Source organism: Trachypithecus francoisi, unplaced genomic scaffold, assembly GCF_009764315.1.
Source record: "Trachypithecus francoisi isolate TF-2019V2 unplaced genomic scaffold, Tfra_2.0 Lachesis_group10, whole genome shotgun sequence".
In the NCBI taxonomy this organism is placed as follows: Eukaryota; Metazoa; Chordata; class Mammalia; order Primates; family Cercopithecidae; genus Trachypithecus; species Trachypithecus francoisi.
The window spans coordinates 52,132,597-52,150,862 of record NW_022681455.1 but is presented as its reverse complement, the minus strand read 5'-3'; the positions used below and the strand labels follow the sequence as shown (position 1 = coordinate 52,150,862).

Here is an 18,266-nt window from a genome sequence, read left to right as displayed (position 1 = left end):
GTAGGCGTTAAGAAGAAATGTTAAAGTCATGTAGCCAGATTGAAAATAGACTCTCCTGCGCTGAGTATATTTTGTCTGTGTACAAGCAAGTCAGACCTCGTGCTTTTGGACTAAGTAGCAAATACACTTGGGTACTTTTCCCTATGCAGTAGATGTATTCTGAAAATGGAATATTTATAAGTTGAATTCTATTTCAAATAGATGTAAAAATTTGGGAATTTTGCAATGAAAAGGAACACTTGCTGAATCCACTTGAAAATACTAGAATTCCTTTCTTAAATCCAAGTAGCCTCCACACTTACCTTATCTGGTAATGACTGGTGGTGGGGAGGGCAGGTACACAGACTATCTGTTTGTTTTCCCAGCTCTTAGTACAGTGCTTAGCATGTAGTGGGCATAAAATAAATGTTTGCAGTGTTGTATTAAATAGATGTGATTATAGATTTTGAGCTGTCTCAATCAGAACATGCCTGTAAGGTAGGTTTATTGTAAGTTTTTTGCAGAAATTTTTTTGGGGGGGAGTGTTTTGTGGCTTTTATATTTTCAGAAATGATGTAACTACCTCTGCTAATCTCGGTATTTTCTTAAAAATATAAATTAAACGGCCAGGTGTGGTGGCTCACGCCTGTAATCCCAGCACTTTGGGAGGCTGAGGCAGGGAGATCACTTGAGGCCAGGAGTTCAAGACCAACCTGGCTATCATGGTGAAAACCCATCTCTACAAAAAATACAAAAATTAACTGGGCGTGGTGGCACACACCACTAATCCCAGCTACTTGGGAGGCTGAGGCATAAGAATCTCTTGAATCCGGGAGGCGGAGGTTACAGTGAACTGACATCATGCCACTTCAGTCTGAATGACAGAATAAGACCCTGCCCCCCCCAACACCCCCCCACACAAAGTGTGTGTGTGTATGTGTATATATATTAAATATATTTATATTTGTATATGTAATAAACATAAACATAATTAAATATATATGTAAAACGTGTATTTAGTAGTACATGTGGTTGTTTAATTCTGTAATTTTCAAACTTTCAGAAAATTTCAGAGGCACTATTTTTAAGAGGATTTTGTCTATGCTCTCTGCCACGGGGCCTAGAGCAGGCGTCAGGGTACAAAGGCATGAGTTTTCTGCCAGGCTTCCAAGGACTCTGCCATCCCACATGAGAGTGCAAGTTGTTCATCTCAGATTAGGTAAACCCAGATTTAGGGTATTTAAATATGTATTCATCCACTCCAATGTACTGAGCCCTGTGTGGGACCTTCATACTTTCACATTAGGAAGGCTGTGGAAATAGCCGAGGAAAGAATCAGCGGAGGAGGGGCTCCTGAGCAGCCCCACGAAGGTGCGCTAGGATCTCCTGAGGCCACGGAGAGAGTTGAGGGAATCCAGGAAGGGACCAGCAGGGGCCAAGGCAGAGGCTGATGTGTGGAAGTCTTGTCTGAGTGACGGTGAGAACAGCGTGGCTGCAGTGCAGGGTTCAAACTGAAGAGCAGCAGGAGGGAAAGCTGGAACGGCAGCACAGGGCAAAGCAAAACAGACTCCACCCCACCAGGAACTAGAATTTTAATTTCTAGAATTCTTTTTTTTTATTTTTTTATTTTTTTTTATTTTTGAGACGGAGTCTCGCTCTGTCGCCCAGGCTGGAGCGCAGTGGCCGGATCTCAGCTCACTGCAAGCTCCGCCTCCCGGGTTTATGCCATTCTCCTGGCTCAGCCTCCCAAGTAGCTGGGACTACAGGCGCCCGCCACCTCTCCTGGCTAGTTTTTTGTATTTTTTTAGTAGAGACGGGGTTTCACTGGGTTAGCCAGGATGGTCTCGATCTCCTGACCTTGTGATCCGCCCGTCTCGGCCTCCCAAAGTGCTGGGATTACAGGCTTGAGCCACCGCGCCCGGCCTCTAGATTTCTTTTTAAAACATGCTTCTGTTCAATAATGAGTTAATGAAAAAGGTTATTATTATTTATCTAGCTTAAAATGAGTTGGTGGGACACGCATACAATAAGCTGGTGGCACAAGGAGGGCAGAGTGGGGATGATTTTATGCAAGGTTCTTAGACGATCCTTTTCTCCTGAACTTGGAAAGATGGTGGGTCCATTTGAAGACACTAAGGCCATGTTTACCTCATCTCCTTAATTTTCCAGGTTTCAGTATAGCAAAATAATAGTATGTAAACAAAATGATAATTTTTTTACGTCTTTTATTTTTCAGAAGGCACAAAAGCTATGCTGCTCCAATCAAAACTGAAAATGTTTTTAATGTCTGAGCAATCTTAAGAGTATTGATTTAAGTGGACAGGATGACTGCGTGGCTGATCTCTCTGATGAGTATTGAAGTACTACTTTTGGCAGGTCAGTAGAATGTGTTTTGAAGGAGTTATAGATAAGAACACAATAGGTTACCTTGAGAACTAATATTGAAACTTGAAGTATTATTTTGGTTGTATACCATAAATATATGCATTTTTAACTTGCCAATCAAAAAACTGAATTAAAAATATTGTTTTTAGAGGAGATGTTAAAGTATTTGCTTTTGGGTTTAAATTATCTGTTGAATAATTGTTTTTTTTTTTCTGTTTAACAGCTGAGATTATATACTGAAATGTTATGACTGTATACTTCAGTTTTTAATGGCCAGTGAAGATTGCTGTTATGATGCAGAGCTTTTAACAATAACTTACAACCTTTCTTTTATAATTCCTTTTGGGCTATGTGATGTAATTCTTTTTAGATTTTACTGTCTGACCTTCCCAAAGAGAATAACTTGTCATAATAATTAGACTGCTTATGTTATCTTAAATCATCTGTTCAATTTTCTCTGTGAATGGGGGTTATCCTCTGTATTTTTTATGGCATTTGGTTTTGGGCTTCTTTAGATAGAGGTATCTAATCATCTTTGGAGGAAGGTCTAGTCTGGTTGGGGCTGCCATAAATGGCTGTGCTAATGTGCCATGGTTCCCCACCACCCTCAGATGTGAAGTGCATCATGAGAATAACTGTACATGGAAGTCCTGGGCTAGACACAGTTTCTGATAAAGAAACTATAAATAGTTCTGTCGGTAACACTTTCCTTGTTTATTACCTCACTGAGCAGCTGAATGAGTTTTGCTGGCTTCCTTAACTTGGCCTTTCCTTCATCAAGGCATGTCCAGGAACATCTTCAAAGATGGAGGGATTGATTAAGGCCCATGCTTAGCTGGTGATCTATACGGGAGAATCCAATCTAGCCTAGCATATAAATTCCTTACTGCTTTTTTTTTTAAACAAAAGGAAATTCCAGCAATGATCCATGCTTCATCCCCTCTCTCAGTAGGCAAGGCAAAAATCTAGGGAATGTTGTATTCATTTGGGAAGTCATTCTCATCATGAGGGGAAACTAGAGGACAGTATATTAAGCAGGAGAATTGAAATAGGAACTGCTTCTATTAGGTTGGTGCAAAAGTAATTGCAGTTTTGCCATTAAAAAGAAAGCAAAACAGCAATTACTTCTGCACCAACCTAATGGAAGTCTTTTTTTCTCTCCGGGACTGGTGATCTTTACAGGGAAATATAGCCACCTGATTAAAGAGTGGGAAACAGAGCACAGAGAGATACTATGGGTTTCATTAGGACCTAAATATGTCCCTGAGGCTCTTTCCAAAGGAAGTAGACATTCAGAATTGTCTTGATGAATGCAGGGTTTTTGAATGTCTAAGATGAGAAGAATTGGTCAAAATTTTCCTTAAAACGGGGCTTCCGATGATGTGTTTCCCACACCAGCAGCACCTGGTTAGAAATGTAAGTTCTTGGGCCTGTCCCCAAACCTACTGAACCAGAAACTCTGGGGATATGGCGCAGCAACCTGTGCTTAATCAAACCTTTCTAGTGATTCTGATGCAGGTTAAATTTTGCTTTAAAATATTGGGGAAGGTAGTGGTTGAATCTGACCTTCAAAACCAATGTTTTTTTTCACTTACTTACAGTACCTCACCTGAGTTTACATATCGAACCTGAAGAAGGTAGCCTTGCAGGGGGAACGTGGATCACAGTCATTTTTGATGGTAGGTTGGGGTTTTACCAAGTGCATGTTTCTTATGTATTGACCTACAATCCTGAAGAATATGAGTCTTTGGTTTTCTTCCTTGTCTGAGGACAGGTGTAAAAGTGGGCCTGAAGGGAGATGAACAGACGGACCAACTTCTGTCTTTCTAGATACTGGCTTGCTAATGTCATGGAAGCAAAGCACAGCGTGCCATGACACATCTGTGTCCACTTTCCCATTCCAGGCTGTGGGATGGGACTCTGGGATTTCTACATGAGATGATGTGGAAGTGTGTAGCATAGTGCTCAGCAATGCATCTCCAAGAACCTTGGCTGTCTTCCTTAAAGACAGTCCTCTACTTGGGAGCTTCTACACCATTCCTTAGCATATCCATCCCCAGCAGAGTAAAGAGTAAATCTGACGGCTGAAAAATTCTTTTCTGGATTTAGGTGAACCGGAAGAGAGAAAACTCTTTCATAAAATCATAAATGAGAAAACTCCTTTATACAGCAGCTGTGAGGAAATGAGGAGTATTAATTTAATCCTTGGGCAAATTTAATGTCTTACATTGCCCCCAGGATCTTAGCACAGTTTCACAATCTCCTGTGTCGATGACAATCCTATTCAGCCTGAGATTTCTTTCCCTTGCATTAGGTTTGGAGTCAGGTGTTCTTTACCCCAACAATGGCTCTCAATTGGAGATACACCTGGTGAACATGAACATGGTGGCGCCCGCACTGCCGAGTATCCCCTGTGACGTCTTTCCTGTTTTCTTGGATTTGCCTGTGGTGATGTGCCAGACCAGGTATACCTGTCTGGGAATAGGAAGACCAGACAGGATGAGGGATTTTTGCTTATCTCAGTATCTTTTGGTGACATATTAGAGCAACTATTGCTGTGATTCAATTGCCAGCTATAGTTGTTAAAAAAAGTTTCATGTGAATATACTTTCTAAAAGGTCCCTAGCTGGGATCTAGAGCTTAAGGGAGGATGACAGTGTGGGGAAGAACTTTGAGATATTCATAAGGAGGGACTGGATTGTGTTTCCATTTTTTTTTTCTTTTTGCAGAGTTCTATGGCTATTAAGATTTTAATAAATGGAGCCATTTTGCCATTACAAATACTCATCTTTTGGAATAGGCATAATTACAATGATTGCACATAAACCCCAAACTGGTTAGAAAGGAAATTTGCTTTAGGCTCTATTTGCTGAGTTTGACATGACCTCTATTTAGAAAATATTTTTATAGGACTCCTGAGGATCTATTTTCCTACTCAACTTCTTGTTGCCCTGTGAAATTTAGACTAGTTCATGTTCATGTTTATTTACTCATGTCTTAGGCATGAGTAAATAAAGTGCATAAAAGGGGGTGATTGGTTAAGAGAAAAAAAAAACACGTTATTTCCTTTTCTTTTCTGTTCTCTCTTTGAGGAAGTCTCCCCCTCTTCCATGTTTGGCTATCAAAATCACCAATCATACCACATATGCCACCTCTTCCCTGAACACTCAACTAAGTTATCTTTCTCTTTTTTGAAAGGAGAAGGAACAACTTGTAGTAATTCATCCACAGGCTGTACGTGTGTGCACCCACACTTTTTTGTGCAATTCATCACCCCTGAAGGGATTTTTTTTTTTTGTAATTTACACAAAGGCACAGCATGTGTAGCCTTAGTGACCCTGTGCCTCAGCTCAGAGTTTCTCATAACACTTATATGTCAGTTACCCACTTGTCAGATTCATCCTTACAGAATTAAGTGCTTTGAGGGCGGGGAGTGTATTTAATCTCACCATTGCAGTCCTCATGATGCATTGCGCAATACCTTAAGAATAGAAGGTGTTCAATAAGTGTCTGTTGAGTTTAACTTTTTTATAGCACCACTATTGGTTTTAAAACTGGGTTATATATTTCCCTTAGGTTTTATGGTGCATTTGGGCATAGACATTCTGCAAAGACTTGCCATGAAATAAGTCAAAGCTCTGGAGATTTACATGTCCTATCTCCTTTATCCCAACATACTAATGATTTTTGGATGCACCATTGATTTTATGTCATCTTTTTAAAGAAAAGAAATATGACCCTATTAAATATACTAATTGATTGGAAGACAAATATCAGATTCAATTAAGTGTGAAAAATGTACAGTTTATCATCAACAAAATAGTCTTACTCATCATTATCATAAAAACTGTAATTGTTTTCTCTAAAACAGCCATTGCAGCGTCAAAGGCAGCACTTCACAATCAAAATATAATGTGAACACAAACGTAATTTAAAATTTTCTATTTAGCCACTTGAAAAAGTCAAAAGAAACAAGTGAAATTAATTTAATAATGTATTTTATTTAAGTCAACGTATCTAAAATATTATTTCCATATGTAATATATACAAATTAATAATGAGATACTTTATATCTTTTTGCATACCAAGTCTTCAAAATTTAGTGTGGATGTTATAATCATGGCATATCTTAATTGGGACTACCCACATTTCAAGTGCTTAATAAGCACATAAGACTAGTGGCTAACACAATGGACAATTCAGATCTAAATATTTAAGGTCATGCTAAAGATTTTGTTGGAAAGGTTTGGAGAGGAGACACGTCTTAAATATAGCTTCTTTCTTATTCATCATATTCTTCCTCTTACAAAAATCAACATGGATGTCAGCATCAGGTGGCAATGAAGCCACTGCAAAATTTATGTAGAGGAGAGAAGATCCAGGACTCTCTGTTTTGATGGCTACATGAAGTGTTTATGGGCTGCTTGGACAATTATCAGAAAAAGCCTAGATTCAAGCCCCACTTTGCCCTTAACCTTTGAAGCTTCTACACATAAGTCTCTTAGTTTTTCTGGCATTTTTTAAACCATGAAAATGGGGAATTATCAAAGTCTCTTTTAATTCTTAAAGTCCGATGAACCTATGATTCTGAGAAACGTGAAATATTAAAAACAATTCATGGAGTTTCAACACAAAAAATCATAACTTTTTTTTGCTGAAGGACTCAGTTCTTAAAGTCTAATAATTATGAGTGGATCTAAGGTGAAAGGTGGCTGATAAGAATCCTTGGTTAGCTCTGTTTTACAAGTGCAGGGAGGAAATTTGAAGTGGCAAGTGGGCTGTTAGCTTTGGGAATTCATGGCTTTTGAGTCATAAGGATTTCCACTTTCTGTCCTCAGATCTCTGCTGTCTGAAGCACACGAGGGTCTGTACTCCCTGGAAGCATACTTCGGGGGACAGTTGGTAAGCAGCCCAAATCCAGGACCACGAGACAGCTGTACTTTCAAGGTGGGTTCTAAGGTTGGAGGAAGGTATGTTTACATAGTCTGAGAATGTGCTTGTGTTATTGAAAGGCAAATTGTAAATGAGCCACAGTGTCTGCTTGACCGTGTTAAAAAAAAATGGTGGATAGTAATGAGAGAGTTTCTTAGATCATACTAATGAAAGATGAATTTTGAACGCTTGTATGTCAGCCTTTAGCTAAATGTTTTATGTACGTTGTCTAATTCAATGCTCACAATTTTATGGGGTAGCTATTCACTGTCTTGTTTTTACAAATGAACAATCTGAGGCTCAGGGAGATTAAATAATTTGCCCATGTTATCAGGTAGTAACTGGCAGAACCAAGACTTGAACTTGCATCTGACTCTAAATTCTCATCTAAACACAAGCCCATAGAGGGGCCACCAAGATTACCTTTGTGCATCAGTGTTTCATTTTACAGCTCGGATCATGCTGAGTCTCAGCATGGTGAAGACACTCAAGGACCCACATTTCTTGGTGAGGAGACCCAATTTCTACCTCTCTCCCTGCTTCCTGGTATATTTCTGTTAAGTCTTTCCAACACTGAACCAAAAGGGCATTTGCTGTTTGAATTCTCCTTCATGCTGGGGGAGATCAAAAAGGAAGTAGAGAGAGAGAGAGAGACTTTAGGAAGCCATGCCTGTCTTATTTTGCAGCCTTGATACCTATACTGGGAGTTCATTTATATTTGGTTCAGTCTATTGTCCATTTCGGATTAGTTTTAAATGATCTCTGAAAAGGTAAGTCCTAGACGGTTTGTGAAAGGCAGAGATTTGGCAGTACTTCTGTCGATGTGGTTGCACTTCACATGGGGTACCTCTGTTTAAAGCTGTTTCAAAACATACAATGCAGTCACTAATGAATGCTCCCTCAGAATAAGGCTTCACCTTGTAAATTCGTCTCTCCTACGATCCGTGTTCCATATAGGCTATTTGTTTTTGAAATTTGAAATTTGCTGTTGCTTCACATTTAGTAACTTGTTTCTTAATCCAAGAGAATCTTGTTTTCTGGAATTTTGCTTTTGCACATATGCAGCAGAAAGAAAAAACATTATATCATTCTTTCTTACTAAGAGCCGCACCACCACCTCTATCCTGTCTCAGGGAACATAACAGAAGAGAGAAGTCCAAGCATGCTTCTTAATCACCATGATCCTTTTCACCCCAGATGGTAGTTTTCCTGCTTATTAAAAGATTGGTTAGGAACGAGGGGGGGAAATAAGAGAAACACTTCCTAAAATTGCACATGAAAGAAAACAAGTCCATCAGTGGTTCAACTATCTTGGCAAGTTGATGAAAAATCACCAGGGGATGCAGTTAATGAGAGGCATTCCAAGCTAAATAAAACACGGCATGTCTCTTTGTTTTGGGACTGGGACTGGGGAACCATGAGTATTAAAAATTAATCCCATCTTGCCAGTTCACTGCAAAGGGCCTGCTGTGGGAGCTGACAAGTTTGAATAACTCACAGAAGGTTGATCACACAGCTGGTGGCTGCAGCTTTCTCATCCTAATCTGCTGCATTTCCTCTCCCCTCTCTTGCTTCTACTGACCACACTGGGTCCCGAGGATCAGCATGCGGGAAGCTTGATTTGGAAGCTCATTAATTTTTCACTTCGTCATGTCTCTAGCCCGGTGGGTGACCAGGGGCCTGTTTCTCTTAGAAATGTACCATGTTACGTTGTGTCAGCTCAGAGAGAATCACAAGTGAAGCCCTGTTTGAGGTTTAACCTCAAGGCTGCCTCACCACAATCTCAGGTGCTGGGAGGGAGTAATAAAGGGGTTGCTCTGTTTCCCATGGAAGTCTGGTAGAAGGATTACAGACTGAGTGCTGGTTCTTAGATTTCAGGTTGAAATAGAGAGATATGCTTCCTTATTTGGTTTGGACTCAGTTGTTCCAGCTGCCTCAGCTTCTAAACATCGGTGAGATAGGTCAATAACCACTACTGTACTTCACTAGGCTCCTATGATATAGTCCAGTTGAAATAATGTTGGTATGAAGGCCTAGGGGCAGTGGTTGGCTAGGAGGCTGGGGTGGGGACTGAATGTTTGGCAGGTGTGTGTGTAACTGTATTAATCTTTATCTTTTGGTGGGATCTGAGCCAGTTCCCAAGCTGTGAAGTAACAACATTGTTATTCTGACCCCCTGACAGCACATATTTTCTGTGAATTATTTTCTAACCCTTTCCTTTAGAAAGTGAGGAAACTAGCCTTCATGGCAGACTGTACAGCATATGGATCAATACTTAAAACCTATGCCTGGCAAGCCACCATCAGCTTTGTTGAAATGTCTGTTGATTCTCAATGTCTGATTAGGGCTGTTGATTAACAACTGAGTTATTCTTTGGTGATATTCTCTCTGGGACTCCTGAGGTTCTGGAAGAAGACCAAAGAAAACAATTTGCTGCTGTAATTTGTTTTGCAAATGGGAAGCACTGTAGGTTGTATGGAATGGTGGTAGTCTAGGCATCTAGACGGGGTTGGGGGAGGGGGCGGGAGGAGGAGACTAGGTCTCTTCCTAGGTAAGTCATTGGCTCACAGGTCAAGCCTTGGTCTGGCCAGTCCATCACATTGGCCCTGGTGCGATTTCCTGATGGAGTAGTGCACTAACCTTAGATTAACCCAGATGCCTACAGGTGAGATGGAGTTCCTGAGATTGTTTCATTCTCACCTCTTCTTCCAGGCAGTATATCAGTTATCCCAAATTGGGCAACTCTATCCATTCACAAAAATTCGAATGTCGTCTACATACTAGCCTATGCACAGAGACACAGCAGAGACTCAGTCGGGCATTGTCCCTGCCTTTATGGAGCTTGTGGTCAGCAGAGGGTGTGCTTTGGGGACAGGGGGCATTGTAAGATGATTTGGAGTGCCACTGCCAGGCTTTCTCAGGATCCCACTGCTCCCATTGATGCTGCTTTCCTCCTTCTTGAAGAAGAATGTTGCTTCCTATTCCTTGAATCTTTTGAGTCATTTTCCTCACAGCAGGTACCTTCCACTTCTCCAGTAAGCGCCTCAGTTGTGTACCTATCCAGCTTCTCATTTTTTGTAGCTTACCGATACCTACCAAGGTGCTGGCTGTTAATGATTTAAGTGTTGATCCAATTAAACAAGTGCATTCTTTTCTAGAAAAATCAAAATCTTCAAGGCCTCAAAACATCAAATTACAACAATGGAATTAAAAGACTGACGTTCTGCACAAAGACCTGTCTACCTTTCTTTCTAGTAAAATGTGTTCTTGGGTGTGGAAGGTGGGCAGGTGGAAATAGGCTTGTCAAGGTTAGGACAATATGGTACAGAATAGAGGGCTATGTAACCTTAATCAAATTACCTCTACTTCATCTATAGGAGAAATATGATAATATCCATCATTTCTGTTTCATAGAAATATTACAAGGATAAAAAGAACTAGAAAGATGTGAGGGTGACACAAGGAAATGTAACAATTTATTACCTTCAAGTAATGCTGTCTGAGGAATGGCTTGTGCCTTCTGTGTTTGTGAATGTTTTAATGACATGCTCGCTTGTGGTACTATTTTCTAAACAGTTTTCCAAGGCGCAGACACCCATCGTTCACCAAGTTTATCCGCCAAGTGGAGTTCCAGGTAAGAAATCTTCTATTAAAACGGGAATAATTGTGAATCTCTTTGCCAAAGCTTGTTGCAAACCTAGGTGAGTGGTTTTTATGAGTGGGAAAATTTGGCTTCTTCTTTGATGCTGTTTTGAAAATAAGAGTCAACCTCTGGTTCATTTTTAACGTGCTTTGGTTTTACTTCTGGGCACTTTTGCTCTGTTACTTCACTGATAACAAAAGGAATGCAAACATGAAAAGAAAAAGAGGACAGCAAAATCAAACGAGTTGATGTTGGAGACTGGAGGAAAGAGGAGTCATCCTTGCTTTTAACTTTATAATCATTCACATAATAATAAACCTTTATTAAACTGTGTGCCAGGATCCAGTCTAAGCTCTTCAGATGTCTCACTAGATCCTCACAAAAACCTGATAACAGAAGAACTATTTTTATTCCCATTTTGCAGATGAAGAAATGAGGTAGCAAAAGGTTAAGAAATTTGCCAAAAGTCATACAGATAATAAATACCACAGCTGAGATTTGAACCAGACAGCCAGAATCCAGAGTGGCCCATATATCCACCATTTTGTCGTTAACTTTAGTCTTCGTCTGGGGATTTTGTTTATAAAGTTAGAGAGCACACAGATATATAAAAGCCAGGAGGATAGAAAAGAAGATTATATAAAGCTGGGGGATTTACATAAAAGAAGGGATTGCAACTGAGAAGTAGATTCAGGGATTGCTAAATCTGCCTTAAAACTAAGTAGTAAACACAGCTAGGATTATACATAATTTGCTGTCTGATTCCTGCCAAATTCCTGCCTTTATTTAAGGTTTTCCACTTGTTAGGGTTTCCAAAATGGTATGAGTGTGCTAAAAAGTTGCTGAATTTTTATTATAGTTGTGTCTAAATGCATAGATGGATCTTGTTGTTTTGATTGGCTTAACTTCTCAAGCATGTCAGAATGAAGATCTAAGTTATTGAAAAACGTTTTATATATTCTATGTTTGTGTGTATAGACACAGATTATGTATGAGTGAATTTAAATTATATTTCAGAGAATGTGAATTTGGCATGCTCTTACTCGTGTGGGTTTTTCACAGATCTGTTCCTTTTCATTTGTCTGAATAATCAGGACCTGATATTTTATGAAAGAGGGATGTGGTCTGTGAAAATCAAGTGCAGTCATTTGGGTCCCTGCTGCTCTGGTGTTAGAAACTCCTGTTTAGATAGCAGAAGTCTTGTTAGGATGAGGGATGAGGAAGCAGCCGGCCGTTAGAGGTGTGAAATGGAATGTCAGCTGGTACCCAGATCTGCCAAGCCCGTTTCTCTCACCAAGCTGGAGTTCTGCTCCATGTCTCTTCCACCTTCTGGGGAAAGGATTGGTGGCTGGCTGGGTTGGAGTGGTCTGGGCAGGATCCATACAACTGCATCTTTATAATCACTTTCCAGATGAATACTCTCATTTCATTTGAGAAGACTGCCCATTGTAGCAGCCAGGGAGATGGGGGAGGTGGTAGGGACAAGAGGGGTGATGCTTTCTGAGCAGTTGGGTTTGTATACGTGGTTAGCAGTCGTTCACTACGACATGGAATCCCCCAGCACCGTGCTCTGGTGTGTGGCCATTTGTCAGCCTCTGTTGGCCATTTTTGTTTAGAAACAAAACAAAAACCCACAGAAATTCCTAATTTCTACAACCTTTTGTTAGTTTTTTTTTTTTTTTTTTTTTTTTTTTTGAGACAGAGTCTCGCTCTGTCGCCCAGGCTGGAGTGTAGTGGCTGGATCTCAGCTCACCGCAAGCTCCGCCTCCCGGGTTCACGCCATTCTCCTGCCTCAGCCTCCTGAGTAGCTGGGACTACAGGCACCCGCCACCGCGCCCAGCTAATTTTTTTTTTTTTGTATTTTTAGTAGAGACGGGGTTTCACTGTGGTTTCGATCTCCTGACCTTGTGATCCACCCGCCTCGGCCTCCCAAAGTGCTGGGATTACAGGCGTGAGCCACCGCGCCCGGCCCCTTTTGTTAGTTTTAAAACTGTGCCTGTCAAAGCTAGAAGTCATACTCACCAAGGCTAGGGAATCGATCATTTAGCCCTATTAAAATTAGAATTATTCTGCCAGAATTTTTTTTAGCAGTAACAGGAAACTTGAGACTCTGGATTTCTGCCAACTCTGTGACCTTTGCCTGACATTAGGTCATTCTACCCATGCACCTACAAAATGGTGGCTGTAATACCTTCCAAAAGGTTTCTATTATTTTAGTGAGAGTCATTCAATGACTGCAGATGAAAGTGACTTATTAATAACACACAAGTGCAGTATGAAGGGAACATCTTTTTGGTCGCATTCTTTGGTGGCCTTCAATGTCTATGAAGAGGCTCAGTTTTCTGGATTTCATGACCTCATTAGTCCCTCAGTACCCTTTTCTCTTCTATTCCTTGAGGTTTATCTCACTAACCAACATTCTGTCGCCTCTAAACATTGCCTGTGATAGTTTAAGTAGACACGGTTAAATATTCTAATTATTTGGAAGGCATATACTTGGGATCCCTGAAGACCCATCAGATTGTGTGATATAAGCCTCTTCATATCACATGTTCATTTTAGCAAGTGCCCAGAGGAAAGTCTCATGAAGCCTGGAGCACCCAAGTCACATTGTTCTTAAATCTCATGTTGGATGGATGGTCTCCACAGAGCCAAAAGAATGGAACAGGGCAGTGTGTGGAGACGAGCCCCTTCTTTCGGAAACGTTCACACTTTCTGAGACTGTGAAGAAGACCCATTATTCCTTCTGTGCTCCATGCATAGATGATTAAGTCTATGATGGAAACAATAGCTTATTTTAGCTTTTATATTGTATAATATTTATCACTAAATCATACCCTTGACCTTACTGTTGTACAATTTATTAAAAGCATTAATTTTCTGGGTCATGACCTGCTTTGCCATATTGAGTATATGTAACCAAAAAGAAACATGTTTTTTAAATTATACATTGAGTTTGAGCTGAGTCCATTAAATTAAAAGAAAATTGCTTCTTCAAACAGGAAAACTAATACATGTATATGGCTGGATTATGACCGGAAGATTGGAAACTTTTGATTTTGATGCTGAGTACATTGATAGGTAAGCGTGTGTTTGTTTTTGTGTTTAACTAGTTACATACATGCTGCACGGCTTCCTGGGACCAGCTTCCCTGATGGCAATAAATTGTAAGCAGTTGGCACAGAATTGCTATTTTCCTCTCTTTGCAGTTTATGGTACCTCATGAGCTGGGCTTCAGCAAACTTTGTTAATGTAATTGCAACTGGTCGATTAAGTTGGTCCATTTATTTACTGACAACTAGTCACTCTGGGCTCAGTGTGAAATGAACTGTAATTGCATCTGTGGATTTTCTTTTTGAATTCTCACTCTTCCTTCCTTTGTTTCTGAGGCTGAAATAGATTCTTTATAAAATGATGTGTAAACCCAAAAGCCCATTATAACTTTCTTATTTGGTTGTTATCCATTTGTGCTTTAAAAATTGTATTAGTGGGATCAGAGGAAAACATGGACACAGGTACTAAAAGCCATAGAGCTTTTAATGTTTTCTGGGAATGATTAGGATGTCAACATGACTTTCGTCACTGGAGATGTGGTGGAAAGTGTTGCTATTAAATCATCCACACTAGAGAGAGAGGAGAACAAGACAAAAAGTGTTGAAATTGTAGAGGCTGTAGGAAGCTCTAAGCAACTGTAATCATTCAACAAATGAAGCTACTGTACTGAGGATTTATAAGGTAGAAGGAAAATAATCTTACTATGTGCTCAGCTGCATAGATTCTATACATGGTGTCTAATTTTTCCTTCACTCGGGATGGGTTGGGGGCATCCTCTTCTGTTCTATTCCATTTGTCTGATTTTGCCCTAGTTGAAGAGAACATGATCTGATTACTCTCAGGATTTACATTTCTGGCATTAAGCAATGGTCAACCTACCTTACTAGAAAACTGCTCTTGTTGTGGGGGTTAGAAACTCCTACTACATCCTTGGGAATGTGCCACATTTGCTAGTTGGTCTCATCCCAGCCTTTGTCTGGGATACAGTCTTTGAAAGGGGGAATAAAGGTATAAATGCAATATTATCTCTGTGTAGAACCAATATAGCCAGTGTGGAGATGATATGGCCAGTGTGGAGATGATGAAGGTTTTTTGGGAAGGGAGAAATATTTTCTGTTTAGTGTGAAAGCATGAGCCATGAGTGCACCCCTACTCTTTGCTGAGAATTTGACTTGACATCCGCCTTTAGCCACCTGCAATAGTGCAGAAAAATCCAGAGGAGAATGTTCATAGCCATGTTTCCTCTGAGTTTTTTGAGGAATGTTTATTGGGAGCATTGCACAATTATCCCTTGTCTTTTGTTTTCCCTTTTTTCTTTTTTTTAAAAATCCAGCCCAGTGATCTTGGAAGCTCAAGGAGACAAATGGGTTACTCCTTGCTCTCTTGTAAATAGGCAGACGGGAAGCTGGTGAGTGTCTTATTTATCTTGCCAATGCATATGCTTGTAAGTTCTTCCACATGGATACAACACACACACTCTCTCTATCTTTCTCTACCCACTCACCACATATCTGTTTTTTTAAAATATAAATCACACATAGCTATTTACTGCCTTATCTTTAGACTACTGAAAAAGACACAGGGATTGATTCAAAGTGCATATTGAAGTGGATGCCAAAAACCTTCCTTGAAAACACGTAGCTAATACTTGTTAGGGGCTTACTATAGGCCAAGTTCTGCTTGAATGATTTACATTGAAGTCACCCAATAATCTTGGGAATATGTATGATTACTAGTCTCACATTATAGATGAGGAATTTGAGAAACAGAGAAGTTAAGTAACTTGCACAAGGTCTCACAGAGAGCAAGTGGCAGACCTGGGATTTGAACCTTGTCTAACTAATCAGCCCCCAGAGTTCATGATCTTAACCACTATACTTCAGTGACTAGCCAAAGGTAGAAATAACTTACAAATTTAGGAATAAGTTTCTACACTCTCCAGTTTAAATACCCAACGTTTTACTGTATTTTTACTTCACTCTGGACAGGGTGGGTTGCCCTTCTTTTGAGGTCATTACAAGAATGACACTCTATGGTTTCACTTTTTCAGACTGGTGTATAGTAGAGGCAAATTCTACACTTGTGTGTAGTCTTCCTTGTGTCTGCATTTTGTTTGGTCAGAATTGTCCTTTATGGGGTTCATACTTGATAACAGATTTTTTAAAAAGAAAGGCTTTGTTATACTTGTCATATGACACATTTGAAAAGAAAGGACCAAATGCTTAGGGTAATACTAGTTAGTACTAGGGCAAATGCTTAGGGTATTACTAACTAGTATTACCCTATATATACACTAGTTAGTAATACCCTAAGCATTTGCCCTAATGAACTCATTATACCTTCAGTACCTACCATTTTCTCTGGCAAATTTGTTTTCCTTTTGCTTTCTACTTTCCTGGTTAAAGAGTCAGATCTTCTGGTGGTGAGTTGTCTGGTCATTCTTACCTCCGTTTGTCTTTTCCTTAGTTATCTTATCCAGGAGGACCATGGTCTTGGGACTCTGCAGTGCCATGTGGAAGGCGATTACATCGGTCTGTTAGAGAAGTAACATAATTTTAAAGTCTTGTCCATTTCTTTCTCTGTGTCCAGACAAAAACAATTGCAAGATTGGTTCACATGAGGATAATAATAATAACAGTAATTACTATTTGTTAAGAATTCCCTGGAAAACACTAGTATATGAAACAGCTCATATAGAAACTTATTTAATGCTCACACACCTGTGAAGTTGGTGGGATTATTTTGGCTTTGCAGGTGAGAAACATTGAAGTTAGTTACCAGTAGATCAGTATTTAAATAGTGCTCCATCTAACTCCAAGGCTGGGCTCTTCCCTGCTATGCAATACTACATTTGCCCTTTTATTGCTAGAAGGCCACATTGCTAATGATGCTAAGCTTATGAGGTGTTGTTTTGGTGGCGGGGGGTAAATAAATTACAGGTTTGGGTGGTAATTTGATGATGTTGGAGTCTTTGGGCTTATGAAAGCAATGGCCTGGCCCAGAAGATTCATGCAGATTCCTGAGTTAATGTGTGTTTCTTTGTGTTACAGGCTCCCAGAATGTTAGCTTCTCAGTATTTAATAAAGGAAAGTAAGTAACTGGGTATAGAAATAGGCAAATTTGTCTTCATTTTGTATTATCTATCTCTCTCATCTTGCTTACTTTATCTTTTTATGATGGCAAATTTTAAACATATACAAACAGAATAGTATCATGACACCACATGTACCTCCTTAACTTTTTTTACTTCGGTGAAAAAAATTGTGTCCTTGTCACTAATCTGTAGGCAATGTGTGTTTCGATATGGTGGTGGTGCAGAATTTTGGAAATTAAATCTTAAGTAATTTCCAAGTACTGTAGGTTGAAAACTGTCACAAGTATCTTATAAGGAACATGGTTTCATGAAATACATTGTACCATCCAGGAAGTGCCTTCTTCAAAAGGGAAGGGGTCCACATTTCATCACACTTTGAAGTGACAAATCAGGATCCTGGATTTCTGAATCCTTACCTTACATTTTGCCCCTATCTAATTTGACAAGTGTTTCTGTTAAAAGTGCAGGGTCTAGTTGATAATAATTGCATTGTAATGACAGTGGCAATTATATATAGCTCTACAGCCCAAAGTATGGAGACTTTCTCTCATTCTCATTTTGGAAGAAATAAAATTAATGTCTATTGAGTATTGATTATAGGCCAACGAAGGACTAGGCCCTTTCACACTCATCATTTCATTGAACATTTGTGGCACTCTATGAAGCAGGCGTTATTCCCATATGATAATTTTACATATCAGAAAACAACTTTGTCCCAGTGGTATTGTTCTCTAGTCATCCAAGGGAGCTGCTATTTCAACTGTTCTGAAGATCGATAGAAGGAAGATCCTAATCTTCCTTTCAGGCAGCCAACTAAAAAAAAAAAGGAATCCCAGATGATATTTTCATTCAAAACAGAACTTTGTCTTTTTCGAAGGTCAATGATCCACAAGAAGGCATGGCTGATCAGTGCTAAACAGGACCTTTTCCTATACCAGACACACTCAGGTACTATTCGCCTTTACAAAGTTGGCCCCTCCTTCCCTGTCTTTTGGCCATTTCTTGATGACCATTAACACCCAAAGCAATCCCTACAATCATAGACAGCCTTGTGATTTTGGTTGAGGTTAAATTGCTTATATCCATGTCAGGTTTAGTTAATATATTAAAAGAATCTTGATAATATACTTCTATACAAAGTCTATGGATATAAACTGAATAAAAGAAAGGAGAGTCTTG

At 39.7% G+C, this 18,266-nt stretch overlaps 1 protein-coding gene and 1 long non-coding RNA gene across 2 annotated transcripts in view; one reads left to right on the top strand and one right to left on the bottom strand.

Moving 5' to 3' along the window:
- PKHD1 (PKHD1 ciliary IPT domain containing fibrocystin/polyductin) overlaps nucleotides 1-18,266 on the top strand; it is a 477,374-nt gene that overhangs the window by 587 nt on the left and 458,521 nt on the right. The window contains 10 exon segments of the mRNA XM_033217424.1: nucleotides 2,216-2,355; nucleotides 3,966-4,043; nucleotides 4,679-4,829; nucleotides 7,203-7,311; nucleotides 10,873-10,930; nucleotides 13,942-14,020; nucleotides 15,327-15,401; nucleotides 16,460-16,524; nucleotides 17,044-17,083; nucleotides 17,965-18,035. Of these exon segments, the coding sequence (XP_033073315.1) occupies nucleotides 2,304-2,355; nucleotides 3,966-4,043; nucleotides 4,679-4,829; nucleotides 7,203-7,311; nucleotides 10,873-10,930; nucleotides 13,942-14,020; nucleotides 15,327-15,401; nucleotides 16,460-16,524; nucleotides 17,044-17,083; nucleotides 17,965-18,035 (778 nt within the window). The 5' untranslated portion in view covers nucleotides 2,216-2,303.
- LOC117087344 lies at nucleotides 14,484-16,528 on the bottom strand. Its single transcript, XR_004438768.1, has 3 exons — nucleotides 16,439-16,528; nucleotides 14,696-14,801; nucleotides 14,484-14,562 (listed from the first exon to the last, which is right to left on the bottom strand). It is a non-coding gene; the product is annotated as an uncharacterized LOC117087344 (long non-coding RNA).